The sequence below is a fragment of the Trichoderma aggressivum genome (genome assembly GCF_033847375.1).
Source record: "Trichoderma aggressivum f. europaeum strain CBS 100526 chromosome Unknown scaffold_014, whole genome shotgun sequence".
Classification (NCBI taxonomy): domain Eukaryota; kingdom Fungi; phylum Ascomycota; class Sordariomycetes; order Hypocreales; family Hypocreaceae; genus Trichoderma; species Trichoderma aggressivum.
The window spans coordinates 154,671-176,776 of record NW_026946380.1 but is presented as its reverse complement, the minus strand read 5'-3'; the positions used below and the strand labels follow the sequence as shown (position 1 = coordinate 176,776).

Genomic DNA, 22,106 nt, shown 5'->3' with positions numbered 1-22,106 from the left:
CAACTGTGTAGTTTACTATTTTGTAGTCGTCTGTATTTAATTCTATTTGACCAAATTTCTCTCGTCTGGCTGCCGGATCTGCCCGTAACTACATGTCCCTACCTTATGCAAGATAGATTGGCACCCCACATATGATGCATCGTACCTAAGACACAAATATTTGCCTTCCTGCAGCACAACCGAATATTCCAGCGGCCTTTCGATTTTCAAGCTAGCCCCCGCACTCCGGACGACGAGAATCATTTGTCTTCCCTCTTCTAGCTTGGCTTATGACTTATGACTTATGCCTTATGACTTATGAGAAAGGAAAAGTCGAGAATCCCCGACCTCGGCTTGCTCGGGGTCGCCCCCGTCGCTTAGTCATGCGGAACTAGGATAGGACTAGGACTAGCAGCTCTCATCTCATATCGCCTTCTGGGATTCGCGATAAGTCACAGCAATCCACTCTCTCCCGCTTCATAAAGTGATTGGATGAGGCTTCAGCGTCTCGCATCAGCAAAATCTGCGGCATCTCGGACCGTCACTGCATCGGTGCCATCGCCGTGACTCCTCATGGACATTCAGGAATCGTCAAAGCCAAGCCGTCATCTAGATAGAGAGAGGAAACGAGCCGCGCGCGCGTATGTTTGTTTGGTGCTGACCCGAGGATATCACGGTTGTGTCTGACTCTGTCTGTGTAGGTGTGATGGCTGTCGCCGCCAGAAGGAAAGATGCGATGGAGGCGTGCCCTGTCGGAGATGCTTCCGGCTAGGTCGCCAGTGCGATTTCTCGGGCAGGGCCACAACTGAAGCGGACTCGCAGGCTGGCTCGGGACTGCGCCCTCCAAGGTAGAGCTCTCCCATGATATGATATGATGCGGAAGAAGTCAAGACGGAAGTGTTCTAACGGCCAAAGACCTCGCGCGCTGGATCATGGCTCCGCTGAACAAGCAAAGCGGCTTGAATATCTAGAGAGAATCGTCAAGGGCTACGTCGGAAGCAAGGATGCTCTGGATCTCGAAACCCTCAAGGCGTTGGCTCAAGCCACAGAGAAACGTCGGAACTCCCCTCGGCCAGCAGACACCTCCTCTCAGAGCTCCGAATTCGAGGGCGTGGATGAAAACTTTGAGATGCGGCCCCTCCATGGCAATGTCACACGTACGAACTCGGTCTTATCTATCTTACTAGCAAGTTGGATGCTTACGTTTGGCTGTTAGACTATTCTGGAGAGTTTTCGCATTGGAACTTTTCTATGCGCATCAAGAAATGGATCGACCAGAGTGTTCCAAATGACGCTTTAAATGTGAATGCCGGCTATTGCTGGTACCTTGAATTTAAGCTGACCAAGTTGTGTAGCATTCATCCAAATCACCAACAACCTTTAAGGAGTACTACCGCGCCGAAGAGCTGCAGTCGCATTCAGATGCGATAGGTGCATTGTCGCTTTTACCACCGAGACCCATCGCCGACTTTCTCGTTTATTCCTTCTTCAAGCATGCACAGACCAATTATTTCTTCGTTGAACAGAGCTGGCTCAAAGCCAAGCTCGATCTTGGTTATGAAAATTCGGCAGCATTCTCTAGGCGGGACGTGGGTTCAGTGTGCATCATCTTTGCCATTCTTGCCATTGGAACGCAATTCGCCTATCTCGAATCGTTGGTTGATGGTGCCGAGAATCCCACGGAAAAGGGACCTGATGCGTTTACCGAAGACTCCGTTGGGATACTATTCTATCAACAGGCATGCCGACTGCTTCCAGATGTAATTACGGCCTCATCGCTGGAGAGTGTCCAAGCCTGTTTGTTACTTGGCATATATACGCTCCCGGTTGATGCATCAGGACTGGCATACATTTATCTCAATTTGGCCCTTAAGCTTGCGATACAGAACGGCATGCATAGGAAATACCCCGTCGAAAATCGAGATGCAGCCGTTGTTGAAACCAGGAATCGGGTTTGGTGGAGTGTGTACACCATCGAAAAGTACGCTTTGCTTAACGACATCCCTTTTGCGCCGAGAAATGGGGAGACGTATTCAATAAGCTAACCAGAAATCTCTAGGCGTGTTGGAACCTTTCATGGTAGACCGACGTCTATATCCAGCACTGATGTGGATGCTGACTTTCCCGTTCATCGTCCTGATCTATGGTCCTCGACCTCGCAAACCGATACTGCACATATCTTGGCCACTTTTGAGCTGAACCAGCAGCTAAGTAAAATGTCTCGTGAAATGTGAGACCTTTGGAGATGGCCCGGAATCAAATCAAATAACTAATCGGTATATTCTAGAGCAATCTTGAGATCTGTGCCCAAACATGAAGTGCCCGAAGGGCTGAAAAGGCTCGCACAGCTTCACCGTGAGCTCAAGACGTGGTGGGATGCTCTGCCGAATGACATCTTTTGCAAAGAATTCACATCACAGTCGAAGATTTCTCGCAAGCATATGCATCTGCAGTTGGAATATTGCCTCGTACGCATGTATGTTGGTCGCGTCTTCATCTTCCCCGAGGCAGGGTTGAGGGATGGCAGCAGCCCATCCACGTCTGTGAACGCTCCTTCCAGTGCGTCTCTGGGCAAAAAAAGCACTCGTTCAACCCTGGTAGCAGACTGCATTGAGGCCGCCCTGTCAGTTATAGACACGTGTCGCTGCCTGCGAAATACGATTGGCCTTGCTCGAGCCTCTTACACAGAGTTCAGCTCTTGTCGGGCAGCTCTCCTCGTCATTACTACACAATGTCTTTCCCAGAAGACATACATGTTCAGACAGGCTTTGCGGGATGGCCTGTCGATGCTCAAGGAGATGTCGACTGGCAGCCAATCTGCACACTCCGAAGCCTCGTTGATTGAGGCTTTTGAACAAGCCATCGCCAACATGAATACGCAAGAGCAGACTACCAGCACTACAGTGAGCGAGTCCCAATACGCAAAGTTCAAAAGATGGGAGCAGCTATGGAAGAGCGATTCGCCGTTACCAGAAACAGCAGATGGAGGCGCTCAAAAGGAACAAGTGCCAATGGCACCCCCGGCATCAGAGCCACCGAAGCTAACAGGAGAGCCACAGAAAGAAGATACCACGATGATGCCGTCAAGTACCCCCTTTTTCGGTGTCGATGGACATTTCGCATCATTTCCGCAAAATCTGGATGATTTTTCGGCGTTCTTTGGGAATGAATTCGGATCGAATATTGACTCTGGACAGGGCTGAAAGACGTACAGGGTCAAGAAAAGGGTTGACTTTGAAGAACGATAAGGAACACACTCCATAACGGGATTGTTCACATTCTTCCGGTGGACAGATGATATAATGTACCCCTTGGTTCCACCTTTGGTGATAAACTTGGAACCAAAGGCGGAGCCAACGAGAGCACAGCAAGCACAGCGTTTTGGTTCAATCAGAGGTGGTCAACCTGCTCGAGGCTGGCTCCATGGTACAATTACAAAACCCGCAGCCGCGCAAGGCTATGTAACTATGAGAGGGGAGGAGGCCGGTTTCTCCTTGGGGGCCAGCAAAACTCCGACATTGTGTTTATTTTAAGCATCTTGCAGCGCAAGCCAGGGCGAGCCGGGGAGAGTCGGTCGATCTATATGGAGCGTCATGGTTTATGAGATGCTTTCGAGATATCTCCTCAGCCATTTATTTTTATCCAAACGAAATTGGCAAGGCACAATAACATCGTCTTTCACCAGCGGAAACTTGACGGAACCCGCCAGGAATTAATATACTGTTATATGATTTTCGACGTCAATGTGCTTGCAAAAGTGACATCACGCAGGGATACAATCGAAAAAAACGTCTCTCTTGATCTAAGATTAGCTCCTGGAAAGGGGGGCCCTGTCAGAAACAGGTCAATGCTACCATGGCCTGGCGTGACAACCTTGCAAAATCGGATCAGTGCCATCCGTTTGAAGTGGCAAAGCCTCGTATTTGGCAATCCGTCATTTTGTTTTCTTTTGGTTTCTTTTGGCGTTTGCCGCAGCGATTGTTTGTCTGAGATGGAGCCGTGCACACGCTTCTTCTTCGCCAATCGTGAAACCCTGCAGCAAACGAATCCTGCGCCGTCTGTGCAGGTCGTTTGAAGGGTACAATTGCCCCAAACAAGGCGGCTAACCAGCGTCTCATTGGCGCCTCAGTCGTGTCGCGGCGATGCTCTGCTTGGAATCTCCATACCAGAACGATCAGCCGCCTCTGAAGCTACTCCAAAAACGTTACGCCAGCGCGGGGTGAAACCAGGCACGCACAGCCTTCTATTGGCCTGACGACTTCGTTTCATTTCCCAGGGCTGCGGGGAATGCAGGTCTGAAACCTCCGTTGCACAGCCCTCTTGGCCGTGCGGAATGGTGATGCGGTTCATCTGTTTACTGGACTGGTAACAGACATGCGGACCTTGGCGGACCAGCGCCCGCGGACTGACAGTGACCAAGTGAGGGCGAGGTATATACATGGCTCAAGGTGAGCTGATGGCTCAAGGGATGTGATGTGATTTGTAGCTTCAAGTTTTTCCGTCACCTTTCTTCAGCCAATACTTCTTGAAAACAAGCAGAGGTATCGAGATGACGCGAGACACAATGGCGACCACACTTGGACGCTCAATTGAGCAATTAGACGGCATCACCAAACTCCTCACGACGCGCTGCACGAATACTCAAGAGAGTAACACGTGCGAGAAGCCCACATCACACACGCAGATTGTGGTTGGGGTCGTCGTCGCAACAGGGTGAGGCCTCCATCGTCATGAAGCCTCAGGTGGCTTTTTTTTTTCTTTTAAATCAACTTCAATGGCAAACTCACTGACTCTTCTTTTTTCCTTGGCCGTGTTCCAGTCTTCTTATCTTGGGGTCGGCACTATTTACCCTAGTTTGGCTGATTCTGAGGCGGAGGCAAATTGACAAACTCGAAGATGCGACCGATCCATTCGAACTGGCCGCCTATGGCCTCGAGCAGACACCGGTCCAGAAACAGAGGCGACGCGATCGCTTCAAGATGATGCTGGGGAGAAGATGAGAGGGAATCTATCGTGACACGAGCCCTGGCAGTTATTCCACGTCTTGGGCCTGCCGCGCAGAATGAAGCGGCGAGACAGAGAATCGGATACGAAGCTGAGAAGCGAAACCTTGATGGTGTCGCCAGAAAAGCGCTACTCATATCCACGATAATATGGCGCTGAGCGAACGAGTGTGCTTGATTCACTACCCACGCGGCGAGCCATTGCCGCGAACCGGCTCAAACAAGCCGACGACGCACGCACATATTTTTCGCAAGTCGGCATTTTTATCTACATCTTTGGAAGCAAAATATTGGAGGGAACTGGAAAGGCGTACTGGAGTTTGCCGTTGCGGATTACGTACGGGTCCACCGTTGCGGTTAGGAATGGACGGATCGTCAGATCTAGCCGGGGTGGTTTATTTTCTCTTCGCTTGCGCAGAGCAGACACGGGGTGGCTGCCATTTATATTCTACATATGGATACCTTGGTCTTTTTCTTTTTCCTTTCTTCTTTTTAGCGTTATTTTACTAATTCAATTTGTTGCCGCATAAAACGGACAGACACGGTTCGATATCCTCATTGAGAAGAACATACGAGCATCATATTTGCCGGAGCCTTGAAGTCATAGTCCGATGGCAAATGTTCATTTCGCTCTCGTAGTAATGACGGTAGTTTGTGTAATTACACATAAGTACCATAAAGCCAAGTCGCTTTCGCTGAGAATGACTATACTTGAAGAAGTTGACAGCATATGTGACTTTCGCTGTTGCCTCTACCAAGTCCATGAGGTTCTCTCGACCGACGAGTGTGGTTAATCATCTAGCGTGAGATCGTACCGCCGCCAAAGAAGATGAACTCTCTCTTGGAATTGATCGCTAGGACTTGCTGAGAGCTACGACGATGGTGATTCCAACATCGACAGAGCCGACCTCTGGCCATTGGCGGCCTGCGTGTCTAACCGAAGCGTCTGTGAAGCACGGTGTTGACATTCTTGAGAAGATACCCAATTAACGTGTCGAATCCTCTTGGCCGACACTTTATTGAAGATACCTTTAGTCGACAGAGAACCGCCGCTTTTCCAGCATCATGCTCATCTTTGGATATAAAAATCGATTGATTCAACGGCAGTGATTGCTAGGCCCCACCAAAGATTTCACCAGTGCGGCGCATCCCTGTTACACCCAACTCATTTCGCCATCATCCTTATCGTACGAGTTGCACAGCATTGGATGATGAATCGTTTATCTCATATAATCCAATCTTCTCCAGTCCCCTACTCCGTCGATTCCGATATCGTCTTTCACCTTCTGCAATCTCGGCTTTGGACATCCGGAAGTTGGCTGTTCACGTGGGGCCGGCACGGGACCGGAACCGGGCCGGTCATCTCTCTCCTCCAATATGCTTCTCTCTTCTGTTCCATCTCTCTAGTGTGGATTCCCCGCATCCGCCACTTGGTCAACCGGGAATCGCAGTTCCGGGGTATCAGGAATTTCAACTATAAGAGCCAATCTTCCAAACCTTCTTTTCTTTGCTTCTCCAAAAGTATCACCAACTCATACTCCAACGAACCTGAAGCTCATCACATCAAGTTCCTTCTACAATGTCTTCTGTTCGTGAAGTGAAAGTGGCCACCGAGGTCCCTGGACCTCTTTCCAAGGCCGAGGCCGAGAAGCTGGGCTCATTCTTTGATAACCGGGCTTTTTACTTTGTTGCTGATTACGACAAGAGCTCGGGCAACTAGTACGATCATTCTTATCATGCACTTGGAGAGAATGCAGAGGCTGACTTATACGTGAAGCATTGTCGATGTGGACGGCAACCAGTATCTTGATGTGTATGTTTGAGACGTCTTAATCAAGTACACGCTCATATCATGACTAACAGCTTCAATCAGCTACTCTCAAATTGCCTCCATCCCTGTTGGTTACAACAACCCAACTCTCACCAAGGCCGCTCAGTCCCGTGAGATGATCTCCGCCCTGGTCAACCGTCCCGCTCTGGGCAACTTCCCCTCCAGCCACTGGCACGACTCGCTCAAGAACGGTCTTCTCAAGGTCGCCCCTGATGGATGCGACAAGATCTTCACTGCTCAGTCCGGCTCCGAGGCCAACGAGCTTGCCTTCAAGGCGGCCTTCATGCTATACCGCCGCAAGCAGCGTGGTGAGGGTGTTGAGTGGTCCGACAACGAAATCAGCTCGTGCCTCAACAACGCAAAGCCTGGTTCTCCCGAACTCGCCATCCTCAGCTTTGCCAACTCGTTCCACGGACGAGGATTCGGTAGTTTGTCTGCTACTCGGTCAAAGGCTGTCCACAAGCTCGACATTCCCTCATTCAACTGGCCTCAGGCACCTTTCCCAGCCCTCAAGTATCCCCTTGACAAGTTTGCCGCTGAGAACGCCGCCGAGGAGAAGCGGTGCCTCGATAAGGTCGAGGAGCTCATCACGACATGGTTCGTTTAAGCCACTCTCAGTGAAGATGATGCAATTTTCCATTGACGCATTTTCGCATAGGCAATTCCCCGTCGCTGGTCTGATCGTTGAGCCCATTCAGAGTGAGGGTGGTGACAACCACGCCTCCCCTGCTTTCTTCCAGGGCCTTCGCGACATTACCCAGAAGCACAACGTTACCATGATTGTTGACGAGGTCCAGACTGGTACGTCGATCTCATCTAAACCGCCGCCCCAAATACGATGTCGCTAATGCATCATGCACAGGATTCGGCGCCACCGGCAAGTTCTGGGGCCACCAGCACTGGAACCTGACTTCTCCTCCCGACATTGTCACTTTCTCCAAGAAGGCCCAGACTGCCGGCTACTACTTTGGCAACCCTAGACTGGTTCCTGACAAGGCTTACCGCCAGTTCAACACGTTAGTTGTGCCCGATTGCGATGTGAATGCAAGTTTACAGCCCTGAATATATGCGCTAACACCAAAGAACTAGTTGGATCGGTGACCCAGCCCGTGTTCTCATGAGCAAGGCCGTTGTTGAGGAGATTCTTGCCCGCGATCTCGTCAGCCAAACCGTAAGCCCAGCAGATATTTCCCACATTAAGCTTCTCTCAAAGACTAACTAGATTGCCAGGCTCGCGTTGGTGTCGCCCTCTACAGCGAACTCGAGCGCCTCGCTACCAAGTACCCCCAGCTTGTCAGGAACCTGCGCGGCAAGGGACAAGGGTAAGTTTTTATCATGAAAATCAATTGGCATAAGAGAATCCTTGCTAATGACGCTTACTTAGAACATACATTGCCTTTGACACAACCGACCCGGCCAGCCTCGTCAAGAAGATGAAGAGCCTGGGCGTCAACATTGGCACCTGCGGCACCCAGACGGTGCGACTCCGTCCCATGCTCATCTTTGAGGAAGCTCACAGTAAGTCCAATCCGATCAACAAGGCACATTTATCGATTTCTGTTCACTAACGGTTCTGCAGTTCCTTTCTTGATTTCCGCATTGGACAAGGCTCTTGGACCAGCATAGATTGAAAAAAATTGAAAACATTTTGGGAAGCATAGGGGCGTTGTTTGAATCAAGAGAAAGCGATATTTTATTTTAGTTGGGCTTTTGTAGTATATGGAATGGATTGGTTGGCATCATAGTTGGGTCTTGAAAAGAATAATCTTACAGTTTACATGTCTTATCTGCATCTTCCCAATTACTAGTAGATGTCTCCATCACGGGAAGTTCTGACGATGGAGAAACCAAGTAGAAAAATAAGTTTTCTTACATATCTCATGACCAACAATAGCCTCCATCCTCCAGCGAGTCAGCCCAGATAAACAAAAACCCCTGGGCCGAAGATTCTACTCAGCAGCGTGTGGGGGAAGATTTGCCACCACGTAATGGTTTGATCATGCGCATACAAATTCGCGCACTAGACCCCAGATCGTAATTCATCTTCCATGTTGATATTAGCTGAACGAAACTCGAGCAAGTCCCGTCACCGTCTGTCTCCCCTCCGGTGTCCGGCCCGGACGCTTAGACGCCGAAATTCTTTTCTAGGTCCCGAGTCAGATGTCAGTTGCCATCCCCGCAATCTCTTGAGCCGAGAAGCATCTCCGGTTCGTTGCCGGTTTCGCTCGAGATATCCGGTTCCGGAAGGCCGATGATCTTTTTTTTTTTTTTTTTTTGGTCCGAGGATAGCCAGCGACAAATACAATTCTTGACGAAACAACGGATTGTGGACATGTTACACAATATCGGAAGAAAATGAATTAATACAGCGACAAATTGATTCGGTTCGACATGCATCATTTCTGTGAATCCATGTTGCACTGCAGCTGCTGATGGCAATATATGCAGAGCCGTGCTCATGAGAGAAAGAAGGGGGAAAAGATGAATTATTTAATGTGCTCTACACACTTCGCTTGCCCCTGGACTCAAACGGAAGAATTACACTCAAGATAACAAGTAGCCCAAATAACGCCGCGCAAACAAACAAGGGAGCCGTCGTCTCTACGTTTGCATAGCTTCCAACCAAAACTCCCAGAATGCCGCCGACTCTGTTGAGAACAACACAGATGCCATAACCTGTGGCGCGATGGGCAGAGGGCAAGATCTCAGGGGTGTATGCATAAATGGTGCCGTAATAAATATTGCTGCAAACAGTACAATGTCAGCTTTTACTCAAGTATGCTAAGAGGAAGAGTAGATATCAGGAAGGGGGAACTCACGATGCCGCTGAAATGGCAGCTGAAACGCCCACATTCTGCGCTTCATTCTTGACCTGCGTATAGCCAAACTGGAGCACCATTGTCACCAAAGCTCCAATGGCGAGAGTGCCTCTACGGCCCAAGAATTTGGTCTCGACGAGAATAGCGGCTACGACTGGGCCGACGAGCCCTGCAACCTGGTTGATGGCATAGTCTCTCCACGTAGTATAAGTCGAGCTCTCGCCAAAATCGGCACCGCGAGACGCGAGATAGAAGGGCAAGAAGACGCCATACAGGGGAGACACCATCCCGATGACGAACCAGTTGGCAATGATGACGGTGGTGGACCAGGCGAGCTGCCGCGTCTGAAAGAGACCCTTGAAGTGCATCTTGAGCCGAGTGGCAGACCAGGCCGATTCCTGAGTATGCAGAACGATGCCCTCCGCCTGCAGCTGCTCCAGCGTCAGGCTATGCGATTTTCCGGCCTTGAGAGAAATGCCGTTGAGAGTCTTGATGACCTCTTCGTCGCGGTTCTGCGCAATGAGCCATCGCGGCGTCTGCACCATGCGCACAAAGGCAAAGCGAGCAATGGCCATGATAAGGACAAGGCCACCAGTGGTGAAGTGAAGGTATCTCCAGCCCATGTTATCGGCTCGACGACATGTTTCGGGCGTGGCATCCGGGGCGCAACTAAAATTGCCCATGAAGGCCCAGGCAAGGAGGCCGGTGATGGTATACCCAACCGCCCACCAGACGGCCATGAACGTGACGAGCCAAGTATGGGTGGTGGGGAGGAATTCGAGAAAGTTTGTCGCGTCGAGGATGTAATTGCCGCCAGCACCTGCGGAGTAGAGGGCCACACTGATTCATAGGTCACACAGTCTCTTGTTAATTACGGGCCATTCAACATCCATGCGGAGGCATCGAGGGAAACTCACAGGGCAGCAAAGGAGATGTAAGACGGCATGGCACCAGCAATGAGGACAAAAACAGCGCACGACATGAGACTTGTGTTGAATGCCAGCTTCCGACCGATGATGTCGGCAGTAAAACCCCAGAGACCAGCGCCGACTAGGAGTCCGATCTGTGAAGCCAGCGGGATGCCGGAAACGTGGGCACTGGGGTTTCCATACTCCTGCTGCACGGCAGGATTCGCGATGGATTGGCAAACAACGAGAAGCTGTGCGAGAGGGAGCGTTTCCAGCATGTCAGTTTACAGCACGATCATGATACTTCAGAGAACAACGCAGTGTAATGGGAACTTCATACCGAATCAACTGTGTACCCGAAACCGTTGAGCCAGAATAGGTTCCATTGGAAGCTGGTCATGCCGATCTCATCAATTGCCTGGTTGACAAGCGCCATCTTCCTGGCCAAGACGGGATCGAATTGCTTGACGTCAAAGACATCGCTGACGGAAGTAGAAGATGCTTCGTCTTGTTCATCCTGGGACCTGACAACGGCCGCGGACTTTTCATTGCTGTTGCTGTTGCTGTCACTGTTGCTGTTGTCGTTGGGTGTTGAGCCCGCCTCAACATACGGCGATCCCTTCTCACTCAACTCCAGCGATCTGGTTGGTTCAGTCGTCATGGTTGCGGGTACACGAAAAAACGATGAAGACGGATATGAAGCCGGAAGAATAGTAATCTCGCATTTCGTTTCGAAACACGCTCATCGTCGTATATATAACGTTGAACCCCCGACTCCCCCAAACGTCGGCTTTCTGCTCCTCCCCTAGTGCCATTGCCTCTAAACAGAATCTATTATGGCTACCGTATAAGAGAAACGTTGCGCACGTCGATCTAAAGATGTAGGATGCAGAGTTAGGAAAATCACGTCTTCGACATGGAAATGGTATCATATCTCAGCCGCCGCATAGAGCAGGCGCTGCAACCGCGGATGGGCGTCGCACATAGTAACCCCCGCCTATCCATTTCCCGACTTGCCGTGGGATTCGGTTGTGTGGTGATGGCGTTTGCGACATTATAATGGTACCATTGCCCTGGTCTGGGCTAGAGCGCATGACAAGTGACGAATGCGTATCTTTGATTCCATATCGCGATGCTACTTACAGGTTGCTTCCCCGCGTCATGCATGGCGTTAGCACGACATATTGCATTATTGCATCCCAAGATCGCAGGGCGCCGTAGATTAGAAATGCTTGGCTGCTGTATGCACGATATCCGCGGGGGTTTGTTGGTTGATGCTTGATCTTGGATAGGGCAAAGTGTCGTCATCGCGAGTTGACATGGCGATAGATTTGTGGCTGAGAGATTGCAGCACATCTCCGGATAAGCAGACAGCATGAACTGTGTAGAGCTTCACTTCGGCATGTTGAGCCGATTGGACCGTCACAAATCAATCTTGGACGATCACAAATCATTAATCTTTGCCAAATCCTTTAAATACCGCCCTTGTTCCTTGTTCTTTGATAAGAACTCAAAAGTCGAGCTTCGAGAAGAAAGGACCTCGACAGGCCAGGATAGAATAAAAAAGACAAGGCATCAACACCACTCATAATGACTACCGTCTCCACCACAATCACACCTACCGTGTTGGCCTACAAGCCTCCTCATCCGGAACTCAAGGAATTTGTTCCGGCTCGCGATCGCGCGTTTTTCGCAGACCCGGCAAAGGCATCACTGTTGGGCCTGGCGACGGCTGTCGAAGAAGTCACCCCGATTATCGGGACGGAGCTCAAAGGCGTCCAACTGAGCAAACTTACCGACCAGCAAAAGGATGAGCTTGCGCTGCTTGTAGCCGAGGTGTGTGCAAAACGAAGTGCTCCAACATGTGGAAGGACGGCGGCACCAACGTCGTAATGAAGAAAATCATCACTCACAATCCTTGTTAGAGAGGCGTTGTATTCTTCCGTGACCAGGATATCACCCTCGACCAGCAGCATGCGCTTGCATCATACTATGGCATTGTAAGTATCATTGGAATAGCTTTGCTCTCGGATACGGCGTCTAACACGAACTGCAATGACGTTAGCAAGACAGAGATCCCAACCAGCAAGATCCCAGACATGTAACCATCATTGGCCGAGGCGGGTATGTGCTTGAATCCAGTCTGTTAACCTATCCGTCGGCCCGATAACTCACCATCTTCCCTGCAGAAACACTCGAGCCCATGGCAATTACACAGGCGAATGGCATGCAGATCACTCGTTCGAGGTGAACCCGCCTTCCTATACACTGTTGCGCCTAGTCAAGACTCCCCCAACCGGCGGAGACACAATCTTCACCAGCCAAGTCGGGTTGTTTGATAAACTGAGTCCCGCTTTCCAGAAGGCTATTGAGGGCCTCCACGCAATCCACTCTTCAGATGTATGCTTAAAACATCCCTGTCATCGTAAGAAACTGCCCGAGATCGAACTAACGCGGGCAAATAGAGAGCGTACCTGGCTTCCATCAACGGCGGAGGAACACCACACAGAGCCCCCATCGCCACTGCTCATCCTCTGGTGCGAACTCATCCAGTGACCCGCCTCAAGAGTCTCTTTTACAACCCATCCTTCATCGATCGCATCCAGGAGCTCAACGCCCAGGAGTCTCACCACATTCTCGCCTTCCTCCGCGAGCACCTCTCCAACGCAGATGACTTGACGGCGCGGTGGAAATGGACTCCTGGCGCGGTCGCGTTCTGGGACAACAGAATTATCGCCCACAGGGCTGTGCCAGGCGGTTACGACACGGAGCTGAGAGAAGGGAAGCGAACGGCCGTCCATGGCGAGCGACCGTTCTATGACCCCGAGAACAGCGAGAGCTTGTCGGAGAGGACTGAGCGACTTGCAAAGGAGAAGGGCGTCAACGGAAACGGAGTCGTCAACGGAAACGGGCTCGAGGACAAGACAAAGGACCTGGTGTTGAATAATTAGACAAAATGTAGACGAGATGAACATGTAGAAACTATCCATGTCCAAGTCTAACTTTGTGGACTTGCCTCGGCGTCTGATAACAATGTGTGTCAAGGACGGGCCACTGTCGCAATCATCAGCTTTGGAGACGACGGTCATGTCTTTCCTGGGTGGTTGGGGAGAAGCATAGGTATCAAAATAGAGAATGTTATCCGCGTGTTTTCACAGCGCGGTTTCGAATTACCATCCCATAGGAAATAGCACCCTGCCACAGTGGTGATGCGGAGATGTCGTTATGCCCACCTGCACGTTATTCCTGAAAGATGAAAGATGGAAGATGAAAGATGGACGATGGAAGAGAAGAGATGGAAGAGAAGAGATGGAAGAGAGAAGTTGGACCATAAGTAGTGACCTGTTTTCGACTAGCTTCGAGAAAGAGTGTGCAGTTCGAATTCACCAACAGTTGGTGGTCACGTTTCGGAACCAGCACCGAAACTGCCATGTGCACAATATACCCGCACATCGCCGTTATGTGGACAAACAAAACAATGGATTACTCTCTCCATTGGATGTTATAGCTTCCAAGGCTTTTAGTGTAGTATTCTGAAACAAAAGATAGTAGGAAAAAATAAGTCAGGAGACCCAGAAACCTCGTCAAAGCCAACAGTTAGCTATATATATACCCACGATGCCCAAACAACTTACGCCTCTCTTCCTCCCATGACACTCCCCAGTGCCAGAATTATCAGACACAATTCACTTGGCCCAAATCATCCTCCAGCCCACAGTAACTCTAACTAAAAGCACTACAGAAACGAAAATGCACAAAAAGGGGGGCAGAAAATAACAAGACGCTGCTGATGCGTGTACACTCGACCAGAACCAGCTGCCGGCACTTGCACAATCACTCGCTCTCTCTTCTGGCCTTCCCCCCCTAAATCACTCTCTGCCACACTGCCAGAAAATTCTCCCCCCTCCTTGGAAACTCCATCCTCTTCACCTTCCTTCTTTCGAGAGACTGTTTTCCCCCCTTCAACCACCATCACGCACTCTCTCATCTGATATCATTTGAAGGATTCTTCATCAAACAATCATCATTAATCCATCAATCATCTTCCAGAAAAGCATCTGCATCAAGGTATGTTGGAGTTTCATCCTCGCTTTCCTCCTCTTCCTGCCCTTCCTTACTTCTCTCCATCATCATCATCATCGCCATCTTCTTCATCTTCTTCCCCAGTCTCCCCAAACTAAATCATCTCTCAACAAGCATCCTCATCTCCATCATGAGTGAAATCAATCCAAACAATAAGAAGTTCTACATTGCCATCGCTTTTGGCATCTTTGCACTCTTTCTCCTCCTCGTTGTTCCCTGCATCGTGGCAATGCTCGTCGCTCGCTATCGCGAGAAACGCCAGGAACGTCGTGATGCCCTCGCCCGCGAGCTGGAGGAAGGCCAAGGCGATGACGCCGCCCTTCCTGTCCCTGAGGATCCCATCCTCGGCTATCGCGTCGACGAGGTTGGCGAAGCCTCTGGCTAGAAGCAAGGCACCGAACCCGACAACGCACCTCTCTACCAAGAAGCAACTCTCCTTCACCACGCCGACGGCCATGTCGAAGTTCGCAAGCCCGAGTCCATCAAGGGCAAAGGCATCGCTTCTCCTCAAGCTAGACCCATCGGTCGCTTCCAGGAGGACCTCCCCGAGGCCTCTGAACAGCTCCAGAGCAAGCAAGACGACGCCGTCGCAGAGGCTCAGGGCTCTCAAGAGTCCGTCGACTCCAAGAAGAAAAGATTCGACCTCGACGAATGAGAGTAACCCAGCTTGTGTCTAGCAAAGCTGCGGCGACAATCACCTCGACGGAATCTGATGAATGATGTATCACGATGAATGAATTTGGCTTTTTAACAGGGTTTACGGAAATGGAATGGATGGAATACTGATTTTAGCAAAGGGAATCATGTCATGAAAAGGGACTATTTCTTCTTCTTTGTCTTCTTTTAATTCATAGGGTGTCAGATTCATCGTCGTCGTCGGGATTGTTCTTTGAACAAGATAAATACACCCTTAGCTCACTGCATGCTTGATTCCATCCTTTGATGTGATTGTTTGTCGCCATCTGATTGTAAACAATGCAGCGCCATGAATCTTTTGTTTTGATTACCTTATGGCATTTCCCCTTTGTTTCTTCTCTCGCAAAGCCAACATCCCGGCATCAGTGTTTCAAAAAGCTCGGGACAAGCTCTATTTCCAAAAATAAATCATCAACATTTCGTTTGTTATCTTCTTTTCATCTGGACCAACACTATTCCGGCACCAGATATCTCATCCCGTCCCATGAATCCCCCTGCCTCCACCACTCCACCCCAAACCTCTCAAATTCACAACCTCTCAAACCGAAGCCAAAACATCACCAATTCAAAATCAAAACCAAATCTCCCCGTCCAAAATGCTTGTCGGCGGCTTCTTCATACGCTCAACAACCCCTCTCTCTAATCCCTTCACCATCCCCTCCATCTTCTCTCGCTCTCCTCCTCCCTCGTTTCCCTTCATCCGCTCCTCTCTCGCAGCAGCAGCCGACTGCTTCCACGACGCGATCGCCATCTTTCAGCTCTTCTGGCCTCTTTTCCTCACCATGTTCTGCATCAGCCTCTTCACCTGCTTCGTTCAGCAACACATCATCTCTATGCTCGCCACTGTATTCCGCACACTTGCCAATGGCATGCGGAGAATTTATTTGCCTATCCTCAACTTGGCCACGCCAGCCATTGATCGAGTTCTCCAGCTACTGCCAACCAACTTGACGCCACTCAAAAAGAGCAAGAAAAAGACTGGCGGTAGACCGCGATCTGTTGCCGATAACAGTAGTGCTCGCTAGCCCTACCATCTGTACGTGGTAATAAATGCAGTCCCTCTCCTGTTTCTCCGACGACCTTCTGCTAATCACTTCACTTTGACAGAATATTCAGCTACTAGGCATTACGACACCAGATAGATACGCCTGCATAATGCACAGCGTTACACGGACCAGGGACCGTTAACCTTCAGCTGCTTGAGCCTCATTTGGCATTCACAAGTTCTGGCTACATAATATCGCACAAGTACATTAAAGAAACAACCCTCAGCCTTAACAAGCTAGATGAGGTAGATTAGAGCATAGAGATATCTCAACTATGTACTGAAAAGAGTTTTATATACACTTATGCGAGTCCCCTCCATGTTGTACATGATTACACCTTGTGATGGGCGTTATCCAATGGCATACTTGACAAGTCCGAAACTTGTCCTCGCATGCATTGTGCCGTTGAGCTGCAGAGATGTGTCCAAAGATATAAGAACAGAAGTAGAATAAATAAACAAAGCGTGGGAGTGGTTCCATTTCAATCGTACAAGTAATCGTGTCGACATTCACCTATACTCGACACGAGAAAAGAAGCATGATTAATTTTGTGGCAATTCGTGCCCGTTGCAGAGAGGAGACCAACTCTATGTCGACCCAAAAACGCCCCTGGTAAAAGCATATAGAGGAGAAGGAAGTAATGAAAAATCGAGAGGGAAGCAAGAAGAAGAAAAAAGAAGAAGAGGGAAAAGCCTTTCCGATGTCGAGGTCCGCCGACTCTGGTCCATCCAAATTTGCTCCCTTCAGTCACCCATACACCATGCATTCCGGCTAATACTCAGCTCTCATCCGCACAAACATTTCCTTTTCTTCATCTGTTCTCGCCTGTACCTTTTCCACGATCCTCTTCAGTGGCTGGGTTCCAGTATGTATCTCTTCCGGAGCAACGAGCTTCTAACCCATATTGCCCATGTTGAGATTGCCCATGGTATATCCATCAAACATGGAGGCTGAGAGCTGTTCTCCGCTACTCGGCAAGAATTCTCCAAACATTTCCCAATTAACTGTAGAGACATCGAGATATCCTCCGAGGAATTGGTTGAATCCTGTCAACGGCTGCTGCTGGGGTGTCACCGTTGTCGCGGGAGATGTTACGGATCCCTGGCCGGATGACTTGGAATCGCTCGATGGCACCAAGTCCCTGAGTCGATTGATAAAGGATGGGGTTTCGATTCGCTGGCCAGTCTGGCCATAGGCAAGCTCCCGCGCCCGCCAAGCTTTGAGCACAAATTGGGCTTGGGCGACATGGGGTTTGATCGTCATGTCGGAGAATTCGTGGTGGTCACTATAAATCCTGCGCATGACCTCCCAGGCGCGGTCCGACAGACTTCCCACCGGGCGGTCGTGGAGCAAGCCCGTGAAGACTGCAAATGCATCGAGCTGGAAGTGAAAGCGCATGAACCACTGAAAGCCAGCGGCGACCATTTGCTCGTGTGCCTCTGTCTTGTGTTCCATCATCATCAGAAGAACCTTGAAGAAATTATCCTTGGGACCGAAGATCTCGGTCCCCCACTCTGGTTGTTCTTGTATTGGGACGAGCATCTCCTTCAACCTACGAGTGAGCATTGGTCGAATAGCAAGGGCTGCGACGTGAACATTGCCCGCCCTTACGTCGATCATATTCTTTTCAATTTCTGTCAGTCTTTCTTCCAGTGCCTCTGCCTTTTGTCGAAACTTCTCAAAAATGGCTTTTGTGTTGTTTTCCGATTCCGCGCCGTCATCCAGCGTCTGGCCCATCATGGCAGCCTCAAAGGCACGGGATTCGTTGGATCCATCGGTTTCGATTTTGAATCGGAATATTTCTCCAATGACAATGCTGAAAGCCATTTCTGTAGGGCCGTCGCGCTCCACGACAGGCTCCGTCGAGCCGGGGAAAAGATCGGCATCGTTCAAATTCAGAGGCTTCTTGGTGTCCCAACTAAAATTCGACCACGACTGGCTTAAACCGGACATCATGGCACATTTGGTATCGAGCATCATGATTTGCCACCAAATGCGTCTGCGCATCTCCGTTTCGAAGGGGGTCAAGTTGAGCTGTGAGCCATCTCGATGGTAACCCATTTTCTGTGCTATCCGCAGAATGACTCCACTGATGACCCATTGAGCATGTCTATCGTAGCGTCCTTCTAGAGAAAGCTGACGGTTTGTTAATAACAGCATATTGAGATGAGAAGCTCAAGTGAGGGGTGGGCGATGGGCGATGGGACGTCTGCTGTTCAAGGTCAGACTTACCAGATAGAGAACAACGGCCTGTAGTGTAGTCATGTTATAATTTTTAAGAAAGCTATATTTGATTAAAGACGCTTTGGTGCCGGTATTGAACTTCTGGATGGCAACATCGCGAGACATGCCAATTGTCTGTATGCACTCGGCAGCCGACATGGAAACACTTGCCATGGCGAAGATGGAGAAAAGAAGAGCTTGATTGTGTAGCGGTATGGCGGCCATGTTACTTGCCGCTTCCATGATCAAGGACTGCAGGCTCGGTATGTGGAGAATTTTGAAAATGGGATTGACACGATCAACATAGAGCTGCCAGAGACGGAAAACATGGATCGGGTCGGGTTGCAGGTCTTCAACGTTGGTATTGAACAAGTCGGCGGAAAGAACGAGGTCTGCGTTATTGTCTGGAGTGAGCTCATCTGAGCCGAGGAGGCTGGATTCTTCGGGGTCATCCGTCTCTACGATATCCCGCATTTTCTGTAGCTGTTGTTATGCTTCATGTCAGCATCCGTCGCAGAGTTGGATTAATAAATGCAATTGAAAGAAAAGCGTCCCCATGATGCAATTCTCGGTCTCAGATCGTGGTCCAGATCGACCATTGCCCATCCCATGGCTTCCACTAACCTCATCGTAGACACTAGCCCAAATGTAGCTATCCATAAATCGAACGTTGCCATCTTCCTTGACCATGAGGGAGCCTGGATTCCGAGACTGGGTAGAATCGACGCTGGCCGGCGTGGCAACGAGGGCGTCGGAGGTAGGGAGGTTTGAATTGGACGGTGTGGCTGGCAGCGGTGGCAGCGGGCGTTGAGCAGGAGGTGCAAGAGGTGCAGCAGCAGAGCCGGGAATTGGCACAGATCCGCTTGCATACTGCTTCAGCAGCTCCTCGCATCGAGCAAGGCGTTCCTGGAGATCTTGATTCGGGCGCCGGCGTTTGCGGGCTGGCGCCGGCGTACTAGGCGTGCAGGTGACATTGGCCTGAGGCAATGTAAGTTTCTTGCAAACAAATGATCAGGCGGCGAGCTGGAAGGTTTCGTTTCCCTTTCCTTTCCGTCGCGAACATGCTCCCGGCGACTAGGAGCCTTTTGAGTTCGAGAGGTGAGAAGCAGAACGGGAGACGGCACATTTTCATGAGACCTGGAAGCTACCGGACCTGGTCAGGGAGAAATGGATCGCGCACCTTGATGCAGTTGGAGCATGGTGAATTCCTGTCGCATTTGATTTTGCGATGTTGGCACAAGACACAAGCCAGTATCCTGGGATGCTTGTGAGGTCCGGGTGAAGCGTTTGACGACATGTCCAAGGTTGCGCCGGTGATTTCACATGTCACCAGCGGGGAGAACGTGGGGTGTATTGTCGGGTCAAAGCCAAACCCCGAAATCTGGTGATGAGAGCGGTAAGAGAAACAAACCCCACGAGAGAAGCGAAGCAATAGAAAAAAAATCAAATACGGCTAGAGAATGCAAAAGTGCAAGGTAAGAATCAAGTGCGCCAGGCACAAAAAAAAGCGAAGAGAAAAAAGAAGTGCGAGATTCTAATAGCGCGTAAACAAAATCTTAAAGAGTCGGCCAAATAGAAGAAATGATATTGCCTGACACAGCTACGTCTGGCGACAGGGGCAAGAGGCTGTGTGCAGTAGGTCGGACACGGAGTGGCAGTAATTGACGAAGAATGAAAGTAGACGGCGGGCAGTCCTCTATGAGAATCAGAGGTTATGGGGGGCGGGAGAACACCTAGGCCCTGGTGCTTAACAAAGTACCGGAGAGTTCTGAGGTGTCCGGACAAGCCAGGGAGCCGGACAACGGACCAAATGGCTATTCTAGATACGCGTATTGAGAAAGGTAGCGGTGGAGATGACGTTGGGACCGAGAAATGAAGTGCCAGGCTGTGACCCCGTGCGCTGCCGGATGCAAGGCAAAATGCCGTGGGTTAGAAGTGGTGTTCAATAGCACAAACAAGCAGACGTCAGTGTATGTCCGGCCAGGAATACGGACGGCGGAGACGGCGGCGGCGACGGGAAGATGCTCAGCTTCTTATTGAATGTCTTCCGCAGCCGTGGGCCCTGTCCGCAGCCCTTACTAACCAGACCCTCTCCCGTTGGCCTCTTTCCGCTACTGCTAAGATATTCCGCAGCGCTGGAACGACGTCAATTGCGGAGGGAAAGGTTGTTTGCTTGGATATAAGATGGTGAAGCAGCGCAGGGCTGGACGAAAGCGCCAAAAGGCCGTGGAAATGTCGTCCGTATGTCCGTTATTCCGTTTGTTGTGTTGCGCCCGACGTCAGGGCCTAGCGGTTTCTCGCGCCAGGTACCAGTCAATTTATAATACAGCGGTAGATTATACCGAGCTGAAGGGGAGGAAGCGGCAGTGTGCGTGTGATCGCGTGCGCGAGTTGGTTCACCTTGCGCCTTGTGTAGGTATTCGCAGCTGCAGGGCAGGGCAGGGCGTGGTGTAAGCTTCCAGTGGCTCGTCGGCCTGCTGCAGCAGTCAGGATCAATGATGGGAATCCTTTCAGCTCCAGAAACAAGAATCAAGGTTCGCGTACTCGGCTATCGCTGCCGCGGTCCCCTAGAACGGAGGCAGCGGAGAGAAAATTCCAAACAAACTGGAAGCTCGAGGCTAGTTGGTCAGCGGCGAACTTGGCAGCGGGGACGTCAGAACCAGAGCGATGGCAGAAGAATCGAAGCCTTGCGGCCTGGGCAAAAAGAATGGAAGAATAAATAATAAGGGACAAGAAGAGAGGATGAGAGTCGAGATGAAAAGAAAAGAAAAGAAGGACGAAAATATCAAACACAGTGAAGTACTATGGTAAGGTAATTGGTAGGGAAGGAAGCGGAATTGAGTTTTTTTCTCTTTCTTCCTCCTTCCTTCTCAGCGCCTTTGCTCGCTTTCGTTCCGATGGACAACAGGTACGAGGCCACCAGGTATATACATATACTCTCGTCTACTTGAAGCTTCCAACGGCGAATTGGCTCCTCCTGCGCTCTACCACGGGTACCCAGTAACTACCTCCTGATCGCGTACCTTTGGTCGCTTCTCCGTTACGACCAGGCGTCTAATTTTCAGTACTACCAACTATGTACCTAGCAACACCAGGTGGAGCTACCTATTTTTGTGGTGCAAGGGTGACTCGACCAAACCTCTTCCAGGTCTTGCTTCTCCTGGCGAGCGCAACTCCAAGAGCGGCAAAGAGTCAGCATCAAAGTCTAAATCCTGTCTTCGTCATGCTCATTTCTCCTGGCGACGCTTTCTGACGTATCGCCCTCACTTGACCCGAGAAATTATCAGCGAGCTTCGAAAAGTCCCGAGCCCAGCAGGGGGACACAGGATTTGGCGAAACCCAAGACGTGGCAGTGCGCAGCGGCTGAAGGCTAGGCTACAACACTGATGACTCAGGCGTAATGAGAACGGCATCCATCCCAGGAGCCTTACGGTTTACAGCACAGTTGAAGCGGCCGTGCTAGTGTTAGACGGGCAACAGCGTTTGATATGGGCCAAGGCCGCGTGTGGGATGGAGCT

At 50.4% G+C, this 22,106-nt stretch overlaps 7 protein-coding genes across 7 annotated transcripts; 5 read left to right on the top strand and 2 right to left on the bottom strand.

The window, feature by feature from the left end:
* Positions 1-552: 552 nt before the first annotated feature.
* On the top strand, positions 553-3,182 carry Triagg1_4443 (transcriptional regulator family: Fungal Specific TF; the record flags this gene model as incomplete). Its single annotated transcript, XM_062898847.1, has 7 exons — positions 553-620; positions 681-827; positions 895-1,136; positions 1,196-1,281; positions 1,335-1,960; positions 2,039-2,209; positions 2,267-3,182. The coding sequence occupies 7 exons, from the start codon at positions 553-555 to the stop codon at positions 3,180-3,182; spliced, it is 2,256 nt and encodes a 751-aa protein (XP_062756460.1).
* Positions 3,183-6,561: 3,379 nt separating this feature from the next.
* On the top strand, positions 6,562-8,439 carry Triagg1_4442 (uncharacterized protein; the record flags this gene model as incomplete). The annotated part of the gene is made up of 9 exons (XM_062898846.1): positions 6,562-6,701; positions 6,760-6,795; positions 6,856-7,410; positions 7,472-7,614; positions 7,676-7,829; positions 7,903-7,984; positions 8,044-8,135; positions 8,198-8,331; positions 8,393-8,439. 9 exons carry the CDS (start codon positions 6,562-6,564, stop codon positions 8,437-8,439), a joined length of 1,383 nt encoding a protein of 460 aa, XP_062756459.1.
* An 874-nt stretch (positions 8,440-9,313) lies between these two features.
* Triagg1_4441 (uncharacterized protein) lies at positions 9,314-11,201 on the bottom strand (the record flags this gene model as incomplete). The annotated part of the gene is made up of 4 exons (XM_062898845.1): positions 9,314-9,557; positions 9,633-10,472; positions 10,550-10,791; positions 10,881-11,201. The coding sequence occupies 4 exons, from the start codon at positions 11,199-11,201 to the stop codon at positions 9,314-9,316; spliced, it is 1,647 nt and encodes a 548-aa protein (XP_062756458.1).
* Positions 11,202-12,130: 929 nt separating this feature from the next.
* Triagg1_4440 (uncharacterized protein) lies at positions 12,131-13,491 on the top strand (the record flags this gene model as incomplete). The annotated part of the gene is made up of 5 exons (XM_062898844.1): positions 12,131-12,376; positions 12,466-12,540; positions 12,606-12,664; positions 12,730-12,940; positions 13,006-13,491. The coding sequence occupies 5 exons, from the start codon at positions 12,131-12,133 to the stop codon at positions 13,489-13,491; spliced, it is 1,077 nt and encodes a 358-aa protein (XP_062756457.1).
* A 1,262-nt stretch (positions 13,492-14,753) lies between these two features.
* Positions 14,754-15,278, top strand: Triagg1_4439 (uncharacterized protein; the record flags this gene model as incomplete). The annotated part of the gene is made up of 2 exons (XM_062898843.1): positions 14,754-14,987; positions 15,159-15,278. 2 exons carry the CDS (start codon positions 14,754-14,756, stop codon positions 15,276-15,278), a joined length of 354 nt encoding a protein of 117 aa, XP_062756456.1.
* A 637-nt stretch (positions 15,279-15,915) lies between these two features.
* On the top strand, positions 15,916-16,344 carry Triagg1_4438 (uncharacterized protein; the record flags this gene model as incomplete). The annotated part of the gene is made up of 1 exon (XM_062898841.1): positions 15,916-16,344. One exon carries the CDS (start codon positions 15,916-15,918, stop codon positions 16,342-16,344), a length of 429 nt encoding a protein of 142 aa, XP_062756455.1.
* Positions 16,345-17,259: 915 nt separating this feature from the next.
* On the bottom strand, positions 17,260-19,562 carry Triagg1_4437 (transcriptional regulator family: Fungal Specific TF; the record flags this gene model as incomplete). Its single annotated transcript, XM_062898840.1, has 4 exons — positions 17,260-18,501; positions 18,598-19,065; positions 19,213-19,494; positions 19,545-19,562. The coding sequence occupies 4 exons, from the start codon at positions 19,560-19,562 to the stop codon at positions 17,260-17,262; spliced, it is 2,010 nt and encodes a 669-aa protein (XP_062756454.1).
* Positions 19,563-22,106: the final 2,544 nt, after the last annotated feature.